Source organism: Protopterus annectens, chromosome 8.part1 (assembly GCF_019279795.1).
Source record: "Protopterus annectens isolate FY-2018-M chromosome 8.part1, PAN1.0, whole genome shotgun sequence".
Classification (NCBI taxonomy): Eukaryota; Metazoa; Chordata; order Ceratodontiformes; family Protopteridae; genus Protopterus; species Protopterus annectens.
In genome coordinates this window covers 318390600-318415465 of record NC_056742.1, presented here as the reverse complement: position 1 = coordinate 318415465, position 24866 = coordinate 318390600, and the positions used below count along the sequence as shown (strand labels likewise).

The 24866-nt window shown below is 39.3% G+C and overlaps 1 protein-coding gene across 1 annotated transcript in view; it reads left to right on the top strand.

Annotated features, from left to right (window-relative positions):
• Positions 1 to 24866, top strand: part of PMFBP1 (polyamine modulated factor 1 binding protein 1) — a 3624986-nt gene that overhangs the window by 2960363 nt on the left and 639757 nt on the right. The window contains exon 27 of the mRNA XM_044081904.1: positions 18750 to 18872. Within this exon, the coding sequence (XP_043937839.1) occupies positions 18750 to 18872 (123 nt within the window). The remainder of the gene's footprint in view (positions 1 to 18749; positions 18873 to 24866) is intronic.

The window sequence follows — 24866 nt, the reverse complement described above, 5'->3', positions numbered from 1 at the left end:
CTACATATTAGTTTCTCCACAAATGTTTGGCAGTGCTCTGTATAGACACAGACACCTTGAGTGACATTTTTCCTGTAAAATCAAGACTGCGATTTCACCAAAACCTAGTTGCACACAGAATGACTAGTTTTCAGTGACAAGCACTGTCCCCAGAGTTGCAAACCTGATATTCCTGACATTGCTTTATATTCTCACTCCAACTGTCTAATAAAAAAAAGGGGTTGTTGCCATGGATACGAACTATCCCACTGTCTCTGTCACCAGCTTGATGGATGTGGGCATCCTGAGGCAATGTAGAAATTGCCTTATGTCTACTGACAACCACTTAGTTCTCAAACAAATTGATATGGTATGTGAGAGGTGTATTTACACATCAATGAAAGCAAAGCTGTCACATAAAAGTACTCCTAATGTCAATAAGATTGTCAGTAGTGCACATGCTGCACCCATCACACACAATTCAAAGCAGACATATAGACCCACATATGCTAAGTACTTAAATGTAACCTTCCTAAACCCCAAAGACCTTCTAGATGAAGTAAACATAACAAATAACCTCAGCAGCCCAAAATGCTCTCTTTCAAAACATTGCCCAGATCAACACATAGAGACACATATCATGGACCCTCTGCTTCTAAGCTCATAAGGCAAGCCACCACACAATCCAACATTCTGGTCATTGGAGACTCCATCGTGAGACACACTGATGTCCCTCTCACCAGGCTGAGTAAGGAAAAAGTCATGGTCAATTGCTTATCAGGGGCTAGGATCCACCACATTACACATGCAGTCAGGTCATTGGACCACAAGTACCAGTATGAGTCAGTCATAGTCCATGTGGGTGTAAATGACCTGAGACATACCTTCCTAGACTATATGAAGACAGACATCATGGAACTCTCAGAATATGTGTCTCAAGCTGGTTTGATCCTAGCATTTTACCTTCTCCAAGGATGATGCCACAATACAAAGAAAAGATGACTGACTTTAAAAATTGGCTTAGTTTCTGGCGTCATTCTAAGGGGATGCAATATTTGACAGCATGAAAGGAGATGGTCAACAGACCACACAACTTTGGCAGGGATGGTCTGCACCTCTCCCCTCTAGGTTTTCAAATATTAGTTAAAACATTATCTTCCTCCATTGTGCCTTTTTAGGCAATGCCAAATTGAAAGCACTTCCAACATAGCAAATCAAAAAAAAAAATCTAAAGGTATTACTGCTAGACTTCTAAACATCTGTGCGGTCACTGAGACATGGTTTAAAGCCATGGAGAGAACACCAACAGTGCAGGGTTATAATGCCTTACACACATTTGACCAGGTACTACACAGAGACTAAAGTTTGAGGTGTCTTGATTTACAACAAAAATAAATATACCTCAAGGCGGTTAAACAGGACAAAGCACTTGAGCTGCTCCATATTCAAATCACCATAGGCAGGATCTAGTACCACTTCCTTGCAAACTATATGTCCCCTGTATGACCCAGGAAATCCATACCATGTATTTAAAGTTATTGGAAACACTCACCATCCAACCCAATACCATATTCATGGGTGATTTTAATTACCCCACTATTAAATGGGAATCTTATACGACACCAAATAAACAGACACAAAGATTCCTGGATTTTGTAAACACAAACCCCCTGAACCACATTGTCAATACACAAACTAGGGGTGCAAACATACTGGATCTGGTCCTCACTAATATGAGAGAGTGCTGCACACCCCGTCCTGTAATGTCTTCCCTGATAGGGTCAGAACACAAAATGGTCTCTTTTTAAGTAAAAATAAAACCCGGAACCCCAGCTAAGCCTGGAATATTCAGGAACTACTCGTAGCAAACCCTGAGAACAATGCTACCCATACAGAACTATTCACAGAAACCCTACACAAGCATGTTAATAGCTGCATAGAGGCAGCTGTACCCACCAGGAAGAAGTACAGAACTAACTCAAAAAACAAGCCACTCTGGAGAAATCACAAAATTAGCAGGCTGTATAACAGAAAGAAGAAGGTAATGACAAATATTAAGATGTGCAACACCCAGCAGGATAAAAGCACTCTCATCAAACTAAAACAACTCAGAGGACAAATTAAGTCTACCAAAAACAAATTTGAGGTAAATCTGGCCTCCCAGGCCAAGAACAACCACAAGGCATTCTTTAGCTATGTCCGCAACCTCAAAGGCAGTACATAATTGTATGCACAGCTCATTGTAAATGGAGCCAACTGTACTGAGCCAGAATATATAGCAAACCTCCTGGCTGATAAATTCAGCTCCAACTTTACCTGTCTCTCTCCCTCAACCTTCCCTAAGGAAATACCATCAAATACAACTCCCCCTGCTATCAATAGGGAACAGGTCCTTAAAGCTCTCTCTAAGGCCAAGAACACTGCATCAATGGGCCCAGACAATATCCCAGGATGCCTTCTAAATAGCATGAAACATACCCTATCGCACTTTGGAATTGCTATTTAACTGTAGCCTCCAAACAGGCTTCATGCCTCATGAATGGAGAACAGCAACACTCACCCCTCTGCACAAAGGTCAGCCATCTACAGACCCTGGAAACTACAGACCTATAAGTCTCACTATTCTTATATGTAAAGCCTTGGAATGAATTATCATGGAAATGATCAACAGTGATATTGTAAACCTCCAGACAGTGGACCCAACCTAGTTTGGTTTCATCAAGGGCAGGTCATGCCTACTCAACCTGGTGAACTTGTTTGAGAAGGTCACCAAAGCAATGGATGAGGGCAAAATGGTTCACACTGCCTACCTTGACCTGGCCAAGGCATTTTACACAATACCCCACTCAGGCATTGTTGACAAAATCAAGAGGTTAGGTACAAACCTGTATGTCACCCGGTGGCTAATCAACTGGCTCACAGACAGGACCCTGGAAGTGAGAATTGGGGAGTCCTCCTCTACAAAGAAGCAAGTTACAAGTGGAGTCCCCCAGGAATCGGTCCTTGCACCACTTCTTTTTGGCATTTACTTCTCTGAAGTGAAGGCCAATGTCAGTGGTCTCTGGCTGATTAAATTTGTAGATGACTGTAAATTAGGAGCTATCATTGAATCTCACACTGACACAGATGTTCTCCAGGAAGGGCTGACACTGACCAACAATTGGTGTCAGAGCCATGGATTAAAGCTAAATGCCAAGAAATGCATAATAGTATCCTTCAGGAAGTCATCCAACCCTGGTAACAATCATATTGACAACACACCCCTTACAGTTGACCCAGTAGTCAGGGACATAGGGACACAAATAGACAGCATTCTAGCCTTTGACCATAATGTGTCTACAGTAATGAGGAAATCATTCTATGCTGTGCAACTTATAAACAAAGGTATGGCATCTAGGTTCATAGGTTTATAGGTTCGTACTAGGCTATCTGCCCTAAGGCATTTATAAGCCTAGCCAGAGTGTATGTGGCTTACACCACCCCTTAGAATGAGAATACTACGCCCTTTTAGGGTTTAGTTTACTATGCCTCTGTCTAGTAGTGACACAGAGATGACCCCCGGGGTAAACCTACGATCTCCCATCCACTCATCGAGATTTCTCTTGAATAGAGTCAGTGAGGGGCTCTGCCTAACATGGACTGGGATTCTGTTCCAGAGTGTAGGGAGCCTCTGGGTTATCAATCTGTCCCTCCAGCACGTCCTATTTATTTCTGTGTTGAGGTTTAAGTCACTTGTTCTCGTGGCTCTGATGCATTTGGATTTTCTGAGGTGGAGCATGTCCATTAATTCAGGATTGGACATGGCCTTGTACGTCAGGCACAGATCACCTCTGAGTAGGCGGTATGCGACTGAATAGAGCTGGAGTTTTTTCAGTCGGGCAGCATATGACATATGTTTAAGACCCTTTATCCTCTTGGTGAGGAACTTTTGGGGTCTTTCCAACTGCTGCAGGTGTCGGGTGAGATACATCCCAAATGGGGCATTGTACTCAATCATTGGCCTAATAAGAGAAGAGTACAGGGGCACAATGACCTCTCTTGATCTAGATGTGAAACCCTTCATGATAAGGTGGGCAATATAGAAGGTCTTCCTAACCACTTTGGCAATGTGAGTGTCAAATGAGAGGTTACTGTCAACCTGGGTCCCTAGGTCCCTGATTACCTCTTCCGTACTTAATGGATTACCGCCTATGTGGTAATTTGTTGGTACCTTGTTTTTCCCAAAGGGTATGACTATACATTTTTTGGCGTTCAGCTTAAGGCCATGGCTCTGGCACCAATTATCCATTTCTATGAGGCCTCTCTGAAGGATGTTTGTGTCCGCTGGAGTATCAATTATGGCCCAGTTTGCAGTCATCTGCGAACTTTGTCAGCCACAATCCTCCTATGTTTGCCTGTACCTCGGAAAAATAAATGCCAAACAAGAGGGGTCCCAGGACTGAGCCCTGTGAGACACCGCTTGTGACTGGCTTAGAGTCTGACATAGCTCCAGCAACTCTGACCCTGTAGGTTCTGTCCTTGAGCCAGTTTGCAACCCATCTTGTGACATATGGGTTTACATTTAAGTTGGTGAGTTTGTCTATGATGCCCGAGTGGGGTATTGTGTCAAAGGCTTTTGCAAGGTCAAGGTAGGCTGTGTGAACTGCCTTACCCTCATCAATGGCCTTAGTGACTGTTTCAAAAGTTGACCAAGTTCAAAGGCAGGATCTGCCCTTGACAAAGCCAAATTGGGTAGGATCCAATGTCTGTAGGTCCCCAATGTCTTTGTTTATGAGTTCCATAATGATCCTCTCCATAGCTTTGCAGACCAGGCTCGTCAAGCTTATGGGGCAGTAATTTCAGGGTCCGTAGAAGCACCGCCTTTGTGAAGTGGGACCACTGTTGCCGTCGCCACTCTTTGGAGTGTATCCTGTTGTAAGGCTAAGATTAAACAGCAGCCTTATGTGTGAGTTTAGTTCCTCTTGGAGTTCATGTAGCACACAGCCGGGACACCATCCGGTCCCATTGATGCTGTGTTTTTAGCTTTAGAGAGGTCGGCTCTCACCTGGGCATCTGAGATGTTAGGGAGGCTACACTCTGCTGGGATAGTTATTTCTCCTTTTGGGGGGGGGGGGGAGAAATTTGCACTGAACCTGTCTGCCAGAATGTTGGCAATGTCAGTGGGTTCAGTGTATTTTGTGTCATTTTGGACTAACTCTGAGCATATCTGGGAGTTTCCACCCAGGTTTCTAACATAGCTAAAGAAGGCCTTGTGATTGTCTTTTGTGTCTTTTGCGATTTTTCTCTCAAAGTTGGCCTTGGATGATTTTATGAGTGATCGTAGTTTTTTGCTAGTACTGATCAGAGACGCCTTCCCTTTTAGGGACTTTGCTCTGTCATGTAGTAGCTTCCTCCTCCTGTTGTAAAGTTTGTTTATGGCTGGGGTCCACCAGACCGGGCGCCTGCCTTTGGGGGAATGGGTCCTGGTTTTATTTGGGATTGCATGATCCATGCATTCTTGAAGGTGCCCATAGAAGGCATTTGCAAAAGATTCAGCAGTGTGGTTTGTGGTTTCCACTGGCCCAGGGGCCTTGAAGGATACCACTTCAGTCTTAAGAAGTGTGAAGTTTGCTTTTGAGAAGTTCTTCACTGTGGTCTTTTGTGCAGGAGGTGGGGGCGGGATGTGGATTTCCAGTGAGATTAATTTATGGTCTGATCTTACCAAAGAGGGATATACTTCCGGTGTGGAGCATTTTGTCCCCATGTTTGTGATGATCAGGTCTAGTATATTGTCTCCTCTTGTGGGAATGGTGACTAGTTGTTCCATTGCATTTGAGTTTATGAATTCTAGGAACCTTTGGGCTAGGGTGTTGGGGCTTGAGTAATGTTCCCAGTCTATGTTTGGGTAGTTGAAGTCTCCCAAAATGATGGTATTTGGAGAGACATTCATACTCTCCAGTGTCTTCAGGAAGGCTGTGTGGGGTTTCTGAGTTTGAGAGGGTGGTCTGTAGCATGCTACAAACTGTAAGGCAGTTTTGCCTATGGTTAGTTGCACCTGGATAGTCTCCGATGCTTCATGCGTTGCCACTAACCTGGAGGTGTGGGTATCTTTGATGAAAATGGATACTCCCCCTCCTTTTGTGGTTCGGTCCAAGTTTTGGGGCCGGAAAGCATGATATGAGGTAAAACCTGATAGTGCTGGGGTGCTCTCAGGAGCCTTGAACCAGGTTTCAGTCACTGCACAGACATCGATGTTCTCCATACTGAGGAGGGCTTGAGCGTGCATCTTGAGGTTTAGACTTCTGGCATTGAGCAGCATTACCCTTAGTTTTTTTCCACTTGTGTTTTCTAGGGAGGTAGGTTTGTCATTTGAGCCTTGCCTAAAAAAGGCACTATGGGGGTGGCAAAAGCCTTGGCCAATATCCGGAAGCCCAGGGGTGACAGGTGCAAGCCATCTCTTGTGAAGCAGCATGGCTTGTCAAGCATGTCATCCCAAGCAGACAGACATTGGATCCCCTTAGAATGACTCCAGTAATTAAGCCAATTGTTAAAACTGATCATTTTGTCATTGTACTGTGGCATCATTCTTGGTGAGGGTAAGCATTTATTCTGCCCCATTTCTTCAGGGCAGACCTTCAGAAGTCAGAAGTCTCATCCTTTTCCTGTACTTCTAGTGTGGAAGCTTTGTCTTGTGCCTATCCATACGTAATTTTCAACCATTTTTAGCAGTACCTTCTGTTGGAGCAGAATTTCACAGTTAATAATAAGTAGATTTTGTTTAGATCTTACTTTCAACAAGACAAAATAAGATTTCAGTTCCTCTTAACAGAGTTTTTGTGGGACACTGCTGAGCACAATTCAATTAGATGCTTCTTTTTTTCTGGATTGCATATTTACAACCATTATGAGAGTATGGCATGCAGGACATAGATGAAGAAATTCCATCATTACCAGATAAGCCTTCAGAATCAGGTGCATCATTTTCACACATAAGGAGGTTTCATTATTACCTTAGAAGCCTTCAGAATTAGGTACACTATTTTCACACATGAAGAGGTTTCATCATTACATGAGATGCCTATAGAATCAGGTACACCAATTATCAGTCTCTCACGTCTCAAACAGCTGAAATCATTTGAGGACACAAAACAGAAATAAATTGAAGAAGACTGTTCTTCCCCATCCATCTTAGCTTCTTAGGGTGGACAGTTCTCATTTTGGGTGGGGAGCATACCTGGAGAAAGAAAAAGTACATTGTGCTTCATCACAGCCTTAGGCCAAATTGTATATAAATGTAGAAAAAATTTTATGTATGGAAATGGGTTTAGGTGTGTCCAAAACTAAAGGGGTTCCAGGTTGTCTGAGACAATTCCAAGGTACTAATGAGCAGAAACTAGCTAGGAGGAGTTCAGTCCTACCAACTTTGTAGAATGACATTACACTTATGGGAGACTGTACTAGCAGCAAATATTGAACTCATACTATTTTTATCTTTCTGGGGCCTACACTATTTTAGAAAACATGGTCAGACATGTGGTTCACCTGGAACCCAGATGGCAAATAAATAATAAAATTCTTTACTGAACTTTAAATGTGGGGCTTAGTTTCTTTTTATTCTGACAAAACATACAGCAGCAATCGGTGAGACTGGAGTCAGAGTTTCCTGTATATATTCAATCCCATCTCTTAAGTACAGCGTTTACTCTTGAAAATAATGATAGAAAAGGCTGAAATACTTTCAGTAGTTCTGTTCTGACACATCATCTTCTTTACTTCTTATTATATTTACCTGTCAAGAAAGATATTTTCTCTTAGTACAAATTAAATATTCTCCTTTCAGCCCTGAAATTTCCACATTTCATTACTTGGAGGTGAATCTTTTGATTCCCCATGATATGATTTACACTTTTGGGTGAAGCCAGAAGATGGGCACGTATGTGTGTGTGTGTCTGTGTGTGTGTGTGTCTGTGTCTGTGTTTATGTGTGATCGTGTGTGTGTGTGTGCGCGCGCGTCTGTGCATGTGTAAATGTGTCTCTGTATGAGTGTGTGTGTGTGTGTGTGTGTGTGTGTGTGTGTGTGTGTGTGTGTGTGTGTGTGTGTGTGTGTGTGTGTGTGTGTGTGTGCGTGTGTGTGTGTGTGTGTGTGTGTGTGTGTGTGTGTGTGTGTGTGTGTGTGTACATACATACATGCGTACTTGAGAGTTTTAATGGGTTGCACTGTATTCATCTGACAGCAAAGAGCTGCAATATGTCACTGTGGCTATTAATTATGTATTTGTTCATTTATTTCATCTCAGTCAGACATCTGAGGTGTACACAGTGAAAGTGACTAATTGGCTGGCACATCTAACAGTTACGATTTGAATATACAAGTCTGGCTATTGTTTTTGCATTTATTGATTCATCCGAAAACAATCAGGTATCTAAGGTGTGCATAGTCAGTAAAGTGGGTCTAACTATAAGGCATATCTGTTTGTGGGTGTGTATAGGGGGATTGCAGAGAAGTGCAGAGTATGTACCTGAGACCAACAAAATTAAATGTTTTCTAATCACTGTTTATGTATATATTAATTCATTTGGTCAGAATCGGACATCAGTGGGGTGCACAGGGTGTTTGTGTGAGTGTCTGTGTTGGGGAGCTGCAATGGCCAGCACTGCATATTTCTGGCAATTACCAACTGAAATGCATTACTGTGACCATTATTTCTATGTTTGTTCATTCATTTGATCACAATTTGACATATGAGGGGAAATAGTCAGAAAAGCGCATGTAACTGATTGTTAAGGAGACACTCTGTGGATGAAACTGCCTGATCCCTGCTGTCACTTAATCACAGTTAAAAAGTGACTTGACCCGGCAGGCCTGTTATATATTTCAATAAAACAAGCTGAGTACGTTACTGTGACATCATTATTTTTGTATTCTTCAGTTAGACATCTGTGGTACATACAGTCAATTAAAAATTACTTACTAAAATGTATTTCTCCATGAATGAGTAGTTACTGTGACATCATTATTTTTGTATTCAGTTAGACATCTGTGGTACATACAGTCAATTAAAAATTACTTACTAAAATGTATTTCTCCATGAATGAGTAGTAGCTGATACATTACCTCAAATACCCATCTGCTGTGAGGTCATGAGGTCATGAAAGTTGAGCTTTCAAATCTGCTAATTCCTTTATTTACATGCAAAGGATATTAACATGACAACTACATTATTTTAATGAGTCTTTTAAATGAAAATTTATAAAATATTTAGTTTGATTTTATTTATCTAGAATTTATCTCTGATATAGATGGACCATTTTTAGACTCAGCCCTGAACAAAGTATAAAACAAAATGAGTCTCACATTAAGTAAGAAAATAAGTCAAAGATTAAGTATCAATGCAGTAGACAAATTTAGGTTACATTGAATACAAAACAGTATTAGTACTCAAGTTACTTTGGAAAGAATACTGTATTTTCAAAAGCTGTGAGATGAGTATAACAATATAAAATGTAAAGTCATTCAAAAATGTACCAAATAAGGAGGAAAAAAGAAACAAAAATAAATGAATCCCTTTTGAGTTGTTGTAGATAATGTGTTTGTTTCGGTAAGAGAACTTGGATCTAGGAGAAATCATTCCCCAAATGTGTATTTTATTAGAAGGAATGGGAAGTGGTGCATGTATATTTTGGGGTGCATGAGCTAAGTTATGGAGTTGTTTGTAATGCATTTCCAGCTGGCATCTTGAAATAGGAATCTTTAAAGATTAGTCCTGAACTTAAGGTAGAAGGTAATGTGTTTCAGCCTCTGGAGAGTGATTCTTAAAGTGCTATAACTGAAAAGCTATGGTCTGTGCAGTGGAGCTTAGATTTGTGTGTATGTGGGGTGGATATGGACAAATAAGTGATCTGAGCTTATAGTTTGGGCTGTGCTGTGTACATTGGACAATGAAGAAAAGGAAATATTCTGGATTCAGTAATTTAAAGATGAATAAGCCTAGAGGTAGTTTGACTCTGTGAAAAGTACAGTTGTGTAAGTTGAATGTGCAATAAAAGTAGATGTTTGAATGATCCCTGTGGCAGTAGGCTTAGCTATATAAGTTATACCCTGCCAAGGATATAACAGCCAGCTTTGAAAGCTTCAAGGCACATTCCACACACTCAAACTGTCAAGTAACTCGAGCTGAGCTGATTAAAAGACAAGTTTGATCATTCAAACATCTACTGTTATGGTAAGTTAAATTACTGAACTGTACTATATTCTTCGTATTGATCACTTCTACAGTAGCCTTGGCTACATGGGTAGATTACCATAGCAAAGTATATTTGGGAGGTAGAAAGAAAAGGGTCCAGGAACCCCTAGAGAATGGTCCTAACAAAGCATGATCTAGACCTAGAGAAGGAATTCAGCTTATAATGCTTTGTAAAAGTATTTATTGAGGACCAAGTAGCAGCTTCTAGAATGCTTCTAAAATCTAACTCTTTCCAAAAAACCATAGAAGAACAAAGGCCCTTCTAGTGTGGGCCTTGACCCTGCCTGGAATAGATTTGTCTTGGTGAATATAACAAAAGTTAATAGCATTAGACTACCATTTGGAAATAGTCTGTTTTAACAGAGTTCTTATCGTCACAAGAAATGAACAATTGATCCAATGATCTGAAAGATTTAGTTCTGTCACCATACTACCTGGGTTGTCTCTGCACATCCAAGCCATGGAGTATCCTTTCTTCCTTAATTTTAGGTTCAGGAAAAAACAGGGAGACGGAAAGGTTGACTCAAAGTAAATTTGGATACCACTTCAGGCATAATAGAAGGAATAGTTCTCAAAGAAACTCTGTCTTTGTGGAAAATGCGGTAGGGTTGACTAACCATAAGAGCTTGCAACTCAGATACTCTTCTTGCAGAGGTCAGAGCAATCAGTAAAACTGTTCTCCATGTTAAGAACCGTAAGTCAGCCAGATTAGTTGGTTCAAATGGAGCAAGAGATCCCATGGAGGAACCACCAGTTTACTTGAAGACCTCATATGCAAACGCCCTTTAAAGAATATTTTGGCATGTGATTGCCTTGAAAGAGGAGGATCCATGGACAAAGATACTGAAATGGCCAATAAATGAACCTTGATAGTGGAATAAGAAAGACCATAGGACAGTAACTCACACAAATATTGTAAAACCAGTGAACAACTAGCCCTGAATGGGTGCTGGTTAGGTTGTTGGCACCAAATGGAAACACTTTTCCATTTGCTAATATGTGATTTTCTAGAAACAGGCTTTTTGCCTCCATTAGTAGCTGCTGCATGTCCTCAGAAAACAGCTATCTAAGAGGAATTAAAACCTTATCATCCAGGCAGTGAATTGAAGATGACTGATGTATCAAACACCCCTATTCTTGTTTGTGTAGCTCCATTCTGTTAGGAAGCTTGTGGTAATTACACTTGGCCATTTCCAAATGAAGGGAGAACCAAAGTTGCCTGGGCCAGAAGAGAGTCACCACTGTGATCTTGGGGGATTCCTTCCAAATTTTCATAAGTACTCTGGATATTAGTGTAAAGGGTAGAAAGGCATACAGGAACATTCCTGTCCAAAGAAAAGAAAAGGCACTTGTCTTCCTGAGACAAAGTTTTCCAGTTGATTGTTCAGAGAGGAGGCAAAGAAGTCTTCTTAAGGAACTCCCCACAGATGGATCAAATCTTGGAAGACCCCCAAATCTATTTTCCATTTGTGAGGGTCTGCCCTGGTCCAACTCAGTTTGCCTGCCACACAGTTTTGCTCTTATGGAATGTAGGATGCATGTAGAATGAGATTGTGCTATGAAGCTATATCCAAGGTAACAAACCTATTCTGCAGATGGTGTGCTACCTGGTTCCTCTTTGATTGTTGATTTACCATATCACTGTGGTATTGTGTGTGTGTGTGTGTGTGTGTGTGTGTGTGTGTGTGTGTGTGTGTGTGTGTGTGTGTGTGTGTGTGTGTGTGTGTGTTTGTGTGTTTGTGTCAGTCCTTGGTCTCCCACATCCCCTGCACTTTTATCTCTTCTGAAACTGCTCCCCAAGCACAGTCTGTGGTGACTGACTGCTTTGGAGCAGGGAGGGAGGGGAAAAGGGAGACCTTGATTTAAGGATATCTGTTGTCTCCAAGTGATTTCACTTCTGACAAACAGCAGTCTTGAGCTCTGAAAAGATAAAAGGTGTTGATGCCAGCACCAAAGAGATTTCAGATAACACTGTATCTTTTTCATGTGGAGTCTTGTCACGATTAACAGGAGAATCATAGTTACCATGATACCCAAAATCCTGAGGTATTTATTCCCTCTCAGTGACCAAAATTTGAGTGGAAAACCTTAGAAATAAATCTAAATAAAGATTTTTTTCCTATATCTGAGTTTTCTAGTTTACATCCCAGGAAGACAATCCTGTATGAGGGAGACAAGAAAGACTTTTGAATGTTCTGTTTAAATCCCAGCTTGTACAAGAGATCTCTCACACAAGAGAAAGATTCTTGACATTTTCAAAAAGTGTCTGCAAAGATAAGCAAGTCGTCTAAATACATAAAAATGTAGATACCCCGTAAATACTTTATTTTTCTTTTACCTTTTTCTGCTTCTTTTCCTCCTATGCTTGAGACTTCTGGGAATGTTTGGAACAGTTTCCTTAACTTTTCAGGACCCACTTCCCTAGCTTAGCTCATAACTATTGATTCAGGATTCTTTTTTATCCCTGCATGCCATTTGCAAGGTATACAGATCTCATGCACTCCAGGGAATTTTAGGGCTCTAAGCTTTCAATATTTGAATTCACCTACAACTTCTGAATGATGAAGGCTAGTAATAAAGAAAGAAAATGTACATAGCTACTGTAATTCCTTGTCTTCCTATGCATCTTTACTATTCACTTAATGCCTGCCACTTGGCACATCCATAGGATCATAAAACTCCCAAAAACATGTTTTAACAAAGATGTGTCATTTTATTAATATTTCTGATTTACCTGTGCAAAATCTGGTTTCATTATTCTTATCTGAAGTTGGAGGAATATAAATATTTGCAATGTCTCACAAGATCTCTGCAGAAAACAGAAAGAAAGGAGTTCAATGTCACACTTTCAGCTTTCGGATGATTAGGTGTCAACTTAGAATACTACAGGAGCTCGTTTATACAGGGTATGCTCAGTTAACAGAATCTCAGCTCTCCTGTGTCTTTAATCTTCCCCACTATCTTTTAGCTAGAAATGTAGATGAGTGTCTTCCTTACCCTGCCTTTAGCTTGTGGCCAGATTATTTAGCACATTTTCAAAGTGCTATACAGTGTTACATTCTACCCCCATTCTCCAGTGTTATATGGCCTTATCCCTGGCCCTTTGTTATATGGAGCTCTCCCTGGCACTATCCCTGGCCCTTCTAATCGAAGAACATAATTGCCTGTTACATTTTGTATAGGCCTCAGACTTGGCAATATCCTAAACCTCTAACTGCAGATATTCCCAAGTCTGAGCTGTCCTTTGAGAACTGTCTACACATCTTTTATCACTTCTAGTCCTGTTCCTCAAGGCACAGTTACAGAGATTCCTCTTAAAAAAAAGAAAGATTTAACCAGACCTGAGGCAAACTATAATCTGTAGCTCAGGCTATGTCACTGTAAATGACACTGCCTTTAGTTTAGTGCTGAGTAAGGTGCGGCCCATAGCAGTGTACAAGCATGGGACCTGCTTAAACTCTTGAAGAAGACAGTAGCAGAACAAGGATAAAGCTAAGATAATGTTTGAACAGTCTGTAATACAGCAGCAGCAACATTTCCTACACAAGTTATTTTTTATATAACTCCACTGGCTCACTGCTAGCACAGACTAAAAGTGTTCCGCTCTGGGGCCTGCTGTTTCATTGCTGACAATACCTTTGGGGCCTGTGCCTACAGGACTTTGATGTCTGTGGTGTTATATGCCCTGCTTCTCTCTAGGGAAGCATTTCATCTGTTTGTACCTGACCCATCTCAACACATTTCCCTAGGCAGAATGTGAAGTAGGTTATAAACAGACAGAATGTCTTATTAGATCTAGAAATGTATGAGTGTTGCCTATGCATTTCTTAGTTTCATTCCTATTTTTTTTTCCAATCTGTCCTTGAAAAGTTATTGTATACTGTTTTCATTTGCTTCTCTGGAGGAAGTTGGATGGAGCTTTGTTGTCGGTTTTGCTGGATAGAATGTTTCCATAGGTACTGACTAGCTGTCTCTGTCACAGCCTTTCCTGACATTAGCTAGAGTTTCAGATGGGTCAGGGTCCTAATAACTCTTGCCACTGACCTACAAGTCATAAGTTATGAATTCAAAACTAAAACGTATGCAATTTTTGTTTACATGGACATCCTGAATACAGATTTCTTTCTTGAAAAATGGCAGTTATGGAAAACGCCTGGTGTGACTGCTGAAAGAAATTTAAGTAAATGTGTGTTCTAGTATACATAGTCAAGAACATTACAAGATGTGTTATACACAAAATTATGTTGTTTATTACCATATTTGTACTGAAGGCAAAGTGAACTGTCTGTATCCCAGGCTGCTTTCTTTTGTCTGCATGGATCCTTTATGTGTCACTGAAACTGCGAAGTTTGTATCACAACTGCCCTGCAAATATTTCTTGCAAGTGTCAGTTTGAGGATACAAACACTTGAAATACATGTACTCAAGCTTGTACAGTTTTGAGAAAATAAATCACAGAAATAATACAGAAGCATTTGTAGAGGTTCAAGCCCTCCTTCACCCTCTCACACCCCAAATATTTATTATTCCCATTCCAAGGACATTGCATTTCAGAGAAATAGAAATCAGTGACAAGCAGTAAAAACCTGCCTCAGTCATTCATTGGGAGGCTTTGCAGTCAGAGAAGCTGAAAGTCACTGCACTTGGAGCACTACTGTACTCCACCTTTGTAAATCAAGAAACAGCACGTATCGAGGCACCAACTAAAGCAGCTATGCTGGAGCAACTGTGACACTAACAATCTCGTATAGAGCAACTAACAGTAAACTTGTTTGCAATCTCTACAGTACATGCATGAATAAAGAATAGCATTAGGTGTTGACTGGTATTATTGCACTTAGAGTTCATGAAGTTGCAGTTTCAGAAAATGCTGTTTTTTGCTGTGTGACTAGTGAAGATTGACCAGAATGCTGGCACTGCACAGATATGGATATCATAATGCTGCAGTGTGGAGTGTTAGCAGTGACTCACAGATGGATCTGTCACCTGGGAACGAGAAGACATAGCACTTGAAACAGAATGGTGTACAACAGATGAGAAGAATTTTAATAGTAGACATAATCATGTCCCGTACAATGTAAGGAAGAAGAGCAGGCCCACTGAGGTTAAGTACAACAGTAGCTATTCTTCATATTGTCAAGTAACTTAAATGAACTCCTCAGTTTCATTTGCAAGCTCACTTGGTGTATCTGACAAAATATTAAAGGTTTAACTATATCTTTGACCACTTTGTATCAACTATTACCCTTTCTCTTTTGTATGAGACAACTGACATTGTCCTGCACTTTCCTAACTCTTACTTCTGTAAATCCATCCATGCCAGGTTCACATTTTTATTTATGTTACTTGCATGATACCCCACCACTGGACCAGCAATCAGGGAGCTCCTTATCAGCTACTTTAAGGCCCTTAACAAAGGGTGTCCAATCTTATTGTGTAATGTTACTATTAATACAAATGGTAGTTTGACCAAGAGCAAGGCTATTAGGAGTGGCCCACACAGTGTCACCAAATAAATATGCAAGTACTCTCAGAACTTAAATATCTCTAGACAGATCAGCCACAATGAACTGTTTAAATATATTTTCTAATAAATAATAAAAGAACAAGACAATGCTAAATATATATTTACAGTGACATCAGTGTTCAAAGTCACATGAAATATTTAAAACAACATTGCAGGGCAGTCTCAAATAAATAAAGAAAAATATCTAAACTAAGTGTTGCTATATTCCTGACTATATCTAAGAAAATTATACTGTTCCCTAGACTTACCTACTGTAGAGCATGGCAGATGTGGTGAATGGATCTTGTAGTTGTTGTCAGATCCAAAACACAATACAGAATGCTGTGTCTGTCTGAGACTTCTTAAATTAACATCTGAAATATTACTGCTGGGATAACTTCCACAATGACATCATTGCTTGTCATCTGACTCCTTGTTCCCAGGTCCCAAAACAACCATTGATGGCAGCTGGTAGTATTTAGCATCTACCTGTGAAAATACATAGGCAAGGGCTTTTCCTCAGACCTTAGGCAGATGATGGAAGCCATAAAACAATTGCATCGCTTCACATTTCAAAACTAGTCATTATTTCACCTTAAGACAGTAGAGAAAGCTCCCTAGTATAAACATTGTGTCTGTTGCTGCACTGAAACTGAAAGATAACATCTTTTTATAATCTAGCAATAAAGTAATTCAAATTTCAGTTATTTTTCTGAAGTTTTGCTGGACTGAAGTTAACCTCCTGTATTCCAGTTTCTACTGTTAAAAAAAAAAAAAAATATATATATATATATATATATATATATATATATATATATACACACACATTTAAACAGTTACAATAGTGCATGTACATTTTTGTTCTATTCCACTAGGGCATGCTGTGGTTACATTTTAAGCATAAGCAGTTTATAAAATATCTTTTCAACACACGTCTGTACAAACCTAGTTTGATATATACATGACACACAGTTCTAATGCATTTGTACCACAAACATCTTATATGAATCATGTTGATATTTACAAATGGCATATAATTATTTACAAAATTCCAGATAGCTGGGCTGGCAGTATCTCCCTTTGTCAAAGCCTGCATTTCTGGAATCTGAATCACATGCTACTTTTGGCCCCAGCTCTGTTTTTCCAAGCATAGCTTCTGTTTTAATCTCTGCTGAGGAAAGATAGTTAAATGCTAGCAAGTTGGAATAGAGGTAGGTGTCTATCTGTAGTGCTGGTGACCCATTGCTGAGAGCAGGGATAGACTGACAAATAAAAAGGAACAAATGACTGAAAGAAAGAATTCCTTCCAAGGGACAAAAGATGCATAGCACACTGTTGTCCACCTAGTGTCCATTGAGATGAGTGGTCAGGTCATGTGATTGGGAAAAAAAAGTAATGATGTAGCCAACATACTGTTGTCCTGGTGTACCAGCCATGAGATAATAATATCACTGCATGAGTAATATCATTGCATTCTATAGTTGTAAATTGGAAGGCAGTCCATAGATACAAGTTGCTCTATAAGACATTTTGCAGTTAATTATTGTGTAAGGGATCATGAGATATCCCTTATATGTGTGGTTTATGCCATAGCATTATGATGCAACAGAACCCATTTGGATATGACCAGGACCCAATTCGTTACCATCACTGGCAACTGGAAGGAATATGATTGGCTACCTTAAGACCATGGAAAAGTGAAGTGTTTTGCTACTCAACCAATGAACAGATTTAAAATGCAAATTATTTATTTGTTGGTATTTGATAACCTGGTAATTGAGTTTGTCATTTGACCTTTTTCAGCCACAACCTGGGTATATATAGAGAGAGTTGTTTGTTCACAAGTACATATTTACAAATATAAATGCAGAGTATATATACAAGAATTTTGTACAAGATAATGTAAGCAAAGAACCAACGAAGATGAAACCAAACAAGTAAAACCAGGAAAAACGTAGGTCCAACCACCAAGTTTATTCAAACCAAACTGCACAACCGGCTCACCAAGGACCTAGGTTTCGTCAGAATACAATGATTGTATTCTGACGAAACCTAGGTCATAACGGTTGTTAATTTGAATAAACTTGGTGGTGAACTCCTGGTTTTATAATGTAAGCAAAGCATTGGTCCTGTGAAGGCAGACAAGATGGCACATGTCATGCCAATATATGATTTTGGACCAGTAGAAATATACAGGCAATGTAATAAAAACAAGGTAATATGAATTGTTCTAGTTCCAGCTGTAGTCAAGAGCAAAGCATTAGAAAATATACCCGTTGTGGATTCTGGGTTCACTAACATTGTTCTGAAAACTTAGACTGATGGGCCAAAACATAAATTAGGAAATAAACAAAAGAACAGAAGTATAATACGGAAAGAGGTAATTAAGGAATAATCAAATTAGTTCAGTGTAATGAGACAACTGGATAATATGTTTAATAGTCTGAGATGAAGGCTTGGTCATAAGGCAGAAATGATTGTGGGGGTTATGGGGTTCATCTGAATGTAGGTATAACAAACAGTAACACTAATACTAATGCAGTACAACTGACTAGTCAGAAGGCCAGGAATCTGAGCCAAATTCAGCAAACTGCTCCAACGAAGGACATCACTGAAGATGTCAAGTCCATCGATAAAGGGAACATGATAGAAGGAGCAGAGGTAAATGTTGGTGATAAAAACATGTAGGGGAGTAGTGTTTCTGCACATCATCAGAAGTTATTTTAAAGTCAGGATACCCATCACAGTAGCACTGATTACAATACACCATGTGTAACTCTCAGGCGTCTTATAATTCAAGGAGACTTGTGATGCAGGGCTCTGCAGCAGAATTTGAGGATGTGATTAAAAAGAAACAGTTATGCAGGCATTCTGAACTATGAGAACAGGTAGCACAGGTATTCTTCCAGTAAGAGCAGAAGGGGTGATAAATATACCAAACAAAGGTTTAGAAGCAAAGTATTGAGATAAAGGTGAAAGCTGCAAATGACACTGACAAAAGTCTGACTTCATTACATTATTGTCTGCCTTGTTTCCTCCAGGCATCAGAACAGGAAGAGACACTGATACAGCTACAAACAGACTTTGCTTCATACAGAGCCATTCACAGCCACTCAGATTTGGAATACGAGAACCTTTTGGGGAAAAATGAAAGTCTAGAACAAGTAAGTTTAATTCTGTATTCTTTTCTCTACCTCTGCCTGTGTTGCACACATTCTCGTGCATGGTCTCATATACACACATACACACACACACACACACACACACACACACACACACACACAAACACTCACACACCAGAAATGCTTAAAAGGTGTAGGGAATGAGCTCTGGGTACATCCTTCAGTTTTTCTTCAAGTAATTTGCTGACATTCATACCTGCATTCTGATGTAAATTGTATTAAATGCCACAATGCATCTTCCCTTTTTCAGTCCTTATATATTTGGGCTGTATTTTAGTAAAAGACTTTGTAAACTTTTTATTAAAATACATTCCTAATAAATTTAAATAATTCTTCAGTGACATCACCTTGAGGATAGATTGAGAAGCATCGAAAGACATTAATGGGCATGTCCCTGTGCATGCATGGCACAGCCATTAAGGTCTATGAATGCCCATCATTGCTATAGCTGAGTATAATCAGTGAACCTTGGCCTCAGTGACATCAGCATAGGAAAAATACAACTTTTCAAAGTTTGTCTTCTATTGCTTTTTTTTTTTTTTTTTTTTTTTACAAACAAAAGTGACTACACAAATTAACCAATAGGGACAGAATGCTTTTGGCACTTAATGCACAGTATGTTGTGGTGAATGTTGGCAAATCACTTTAGCACTATCAGTATGTCTATACATGTAATGTTTCTAACTTTGTTACATATTGTTAGCATTATGTCATTGTTTTAGACATCTCACCATAAGTTTTGAATCATTTTTTAACCCTTGCAAATTTCAAACCCTGAATCATGATGTCTGTCTACAACTACTGGTAGTGTGCTTCCCGTCATTTGTCTCTATTCTGCAATTATATGACAAAGAAAAACTGTAATTGAAATGTCAGCAAATAACTAACTGTATAGTACTAAACTGTCAGAGTCGCTGTAGCAGATGAAAAATAAACAAAGGTTACATTACATTTGTTGCCAAGGTCAGGTTTCTTTAACCTTCTGTACAAGCAGGTAAATCAGCCCTTCCATCTTCTTTTACTCTTCAATGGAGTCCCAACTTCCTGTAGTATGAATCTGCACTGTGATTATGACAATCTTCCTTACCAATACCAAAGATGTTGCAGATTGTTAACAGTCTGTTATGAGTCAGAAACTGAAGGCAATAGAATAAAATATAAAGCATAAGCGTTTTCTTACCTCCATCTAAACAGTGGTTCTAACAACATGCATTAAGTTGTTTATATAAATGGATGTCTTCTGTAAAAGTGGGGACAGCCAAATTGTCCAAATACATTGTCAAATGCAACTTTCAGCATGGGTAATGCTGTTACGGGTGATTAAGCTCAAGCCAGTCAAAAACACAGTATTATATTTTGAGTTTGCCTGCCAGCAAAAAAAAAAAAAAATTAAGCAAAACCTTTGCTGTAACATGTCAGACCAGCATAGATCCCCTTCATGGTCATGATGTTCTGCCAATAAGTTAGGCTTTCTAAGATAAAATGCAGACAAGTGTCCTAAAAAGTAAACGGTTTTAGGCTCATCGCTTTTAGCTCTAACTGCTTTACAGCAGATTACTAGATAAGTTCCCTCACATACAAGCACATGCACAGTACCAGTTTTACAAGTCTTTATTGACACAAAGACTCAAGGGCAGTGAAGTGAATGTTCAGAATCTACCAGCGTATATTAAAAGCAATTCCTCAAATTCTTCCGTGGTATCACCATTTCACCAAGCTAAAAGTATACCCAATCCATTTATCAATCCACTTGCAAAACCCTGTAAAACAAGATGCTTACAGTCTCCCCAAAACAAAAGAGATGAACAATAACAAGATTTGATATCCCCCAGACTATCAAAGTGAAAAAAAACATACATTATATGAATCGGGATGTACAGATGTTTTCTAAGCCAGTATAGCAGGGCAGCATTGCGGAGCAATGGCAATGCAGAACACGAAATGGCAGAGCACTGATCATGACCTGACCCTCGCAGGATCATGAAACAAGTTAGGTACTAGAGACATAGAAACAGGCAAGAGTCCAAAAAAACAGTGCACATGCATAAATAAACAGCATATAAATTGTGTCCTAGGCAGTGAGCAACCACCATCTTGGACTTGTACCTGCTGAAGTACAAGCAATTCAGGCTACAGAGACCATACTGAAAATTTTGATAAGCTGTTTAAAAAAACTCACCATGTTAAAGTCCTTGAATGAAAAGTAAACATATGTAATGAAACTGGAAAATCATTAAATATATATATTGTGATATTTACTTCTGTCTATGACTGAACTATGAGAAGTGAAAACATGTCTGTGGTCTACAGAAGAAAATAAGTTTGCAGCTCTGGGTACTAATTATGGGTTAGGAAACCATACGGTGGTGGATCCTAACAAGGAGAGAGCATTTGACAGGGTGAACAAAGGTCAGAAAATAAACTTTTTTTTTTTGTTTACTTGATTATAGGCGAAATAAAAAGCAGAGTTGTTTCTCTTCTGATATCTGGCACTTGTCTGGTATCATCATTGTTTGTTTTTGCTCTAGTCCTGCACTGTGACTATCGAGCCTTCCTCGCTCCATAGAATGGCCCTTTTTGCTCTTCCTTGAGTAAGGGCCATATAGTGCTATGACCTATTTGTTGCACTGGTGGCAAGGGTCACCCTAGCTGGCAGTGGTGCTGCCATCTGCGCAAGGGACTGCGGTTTTAACTTAAGGCCATAGCAGTATCTGTATATGCCTGAAGCATCCAAGGGGTTGGTATGCAGTAATTTGTCACATTGCGTGTACAGACCTACAGATATACCTAACCAAATATCCTCCCCTTTGTGGACAACACCTCTAAATGATCCCCATTCACCATCAGGGATTCTACAATGGTAAATGTGTCTAGATGCCTACCCCATGTCCTTCTCCTGAAGGGAGGCAAGACATCTTAGTGGTGCATTCATATCCTCTACCAGGCTAAATCCAATGAGTGATGAAACTGCTAGTCAAAGCTCAGTCACTTACATTGTAGACAGGGCTTTATCCTTATAATCCAGCATACCTTTTTACCAGTCTAATTTTAATGTGTTCTGCCAATATCCAGACCTGCTTTGCAGTATCCAGTGAGTTAAGTCCTGTGCTACATTTTCCTTGCTGTCACTCCGTATATTTCTGGACCATATTTTAATATGAAGATTAATAACATTTTTTTTTATTAAAACCATGGCCCAAATAAATTTAGACTATCCCTTGGTGATGTACATTGGCTTTAATGGACATGTCTTCAAGCAGAAATAATGCTGCATCAATGAAAGTCTATTGATGCATCTGACACTTTCCCTACATCAACACCACTGAGGTTAAAGTTCACTGTTTACACTCAATGGAATTAGTGTACAGAAAATTAAAGTTTTAAAACTTTTCTTTTTTATAATTAAAAGATGAAAATGTTTGCCAATAGGGAGAATTTTTGGCAGTTTTTGCATCCTTGTTACCAGCAAATCACTTTAATTGTACATTCCATAACTGGCACCTCTAAAGTTCACAAAAAAAAATATGGTGGTATTATACTTATTATGGTAGTGAAACCCCAAAATTCTTTAAAAATATTGATGGTATTATTGGATAGTTTTCTGGTTTGTAGTTAATGTAGAATTTGGTAATCCCGCTGTATCTGAACTCATCTGGAAAAGCATAGACAATGTTGAAGCATTTGGATTCCTGAAGTGGGCTGATTCCCAATTAAGGATGAGTTTGCCTTGTAATGAATGAATGCCAAGAAAGCTCTGGTAACCCCTCTTATGAGTTTCCATTGGATTAATAAGGTAATCTGACAATAAATGAATGAATGAATGAATGAATGAATGAATGGAAGAATGAATGTTTCTTAAGTCATGGATGTGAATGAATGAATTGAGGAAAAAATTAATATTTTTTTTAGTACAGGATGGTAAGGACCAATGGACTATATAAACATAAAGTTATCTTCAGAGTTTACTAGAGACTATAATTCTATTTCTGGAATGTGCTCCAGCTCTTAACTTACACTGGAACTCTATTCATTTGCTTTTATACTTTGTACCCTGAGTGCCTGTATAATTTCAGGAAAGGTTGTTGAGTTGCTGCAAAATGATAAGCAAATATAGGTTTTGTTTTTATTTTATTTCTCTTCTAGGTCACAGCCGAATTACTTAACTTATGCCAGTATTACCACTTCTATACCATCATACTGGTAATAGCTGAAAAGACCGCTATAAAGACAGTTCTTACTGGAGTAATGTAGTGGTTTCCTGTCATGATATGAGTACAGAATTCAAACTAGTTGTTCAGTGTTACTGGACTGGAAATCAAGTTTGTTTGTACAGCACATCTTGCTTGTTCATTTCTGACTTTTGGATTTTTTTTTTTTTTTTTACTAGAGTCCTTCAGCACTATACATTGATCCCTGTTTTCCATAGGAAATCATTCCTGGTGGGATGTGTGCCCTGCCAATGATTCATTTCTTTTGGAGAGTTCTCCCTTCTTTGAGTTTGTGCGACTGTGGAGTTAGTGTATATATATATATATATATATATATATATATATATATATATATATATATATATATATATATATTCAGAAGGAATGCAGGAGGGCTTACCTACCTGCAAAAAACACTTAATGTTTTTTTTTTTGCCCTTCTATGTTTTGGGCATTATTTCAGTTCAAGGTTGTGCATATCAGCAGAACTGATATGGACAAACTATGTAAAATTCACACAGACATTCATGGGAAATTGGAAATCTTGAACCACCTTGGTGCTCAGTATCATCTAGATTCAGTTACTAAATAGGTGGATTTATGATAATGATATCCTTAGTATTAGCCAATCAGGATAATTTTATTCATTTATTTAGTTACGCTTGTATTATTTAAGTATGTTTCCCAGAGACTCCCATCTCTGGGAGATGTGTGTCCCAGAGACTGCCACCTCCCTGGAATAGACTTTCTATTCACATAAAACAGAGCTGCTCACTGACCCTATCCAAATGCAACCTAGATAATTGGATGGGGCTCTCTGCATAAATTCATTCTGTGAACTACCCAAAAAGAACAAATGGGGATACTTGGGATTAACACGACTAGGCTTATAAAGCGTCTAGGGCTGCTATTTATTTTATTTTATTTTACATTTGTTGACCGGGAGTGTCCGACTGAGCCAAAGCCCTTTTTCAGCAGAGGCCCAGGGAGAAAAGCTCCAAAACATACAAAATTACTATACATATATTCCATAAGTTACAAATTTCATTCAGTAGTTGCCTAGTTATACAATACTTTACACAAAAGCATGCTAGCAGTTAAAGCGTAAGAAGCAAAAAAGTTGAAGTTTAAAAAAAAAGTTTGCTAATCTAAAGTTCAAAAAGCAGATTATAGGAAAACTTTTGGAAGTTACATAGCAGGAATGGGATGTAATAGTTAAACAGGACTATGCTGATTGGTTATGGTCAGGGAGGGTGCAAACAGTGGCAGGTCCAGTGGTTTTTGAAGTAGTCTTTGGTGGCTAGCTTAAATTGTTTGGGGTGAGTAAGGTTCCTTATTTCTAGTGGGAGTTTGTTCCATGCAATGGAGGGGTGGTAGCGGCATAAGTTGCACCCTGCCTTAGATTTAGGATTGTAAACAGTTAATAGGTCTTGGTTTGCACTTTGGAGATGTCTGATAGGGGAATAGAGGGAGATGAAGGATGATAGTGCTGGGCAGAAAGCTGACTGATATGGAATGAAGTGTATGATTTGGAGCTGAGATTGGAGAAAGAGGTGCGGTTGTTTGAGCCAGTTCAGGTATTTCAGGGAGACGCAGTGGTGGGATTTATATGTTTGTTGAGCTGCAAATCTAGCTACCTTGTGATAGGTCGATTCTAGTTTGGTAAGTAGGGAAGAGTTCAGATTTGGTAGTATTTGGGAACAGTAGGTTAAGCAAGGTAGTAGGTAGGCATGAGATAGAGTAACCCTAGCTTCAGGGGTAAGGAATT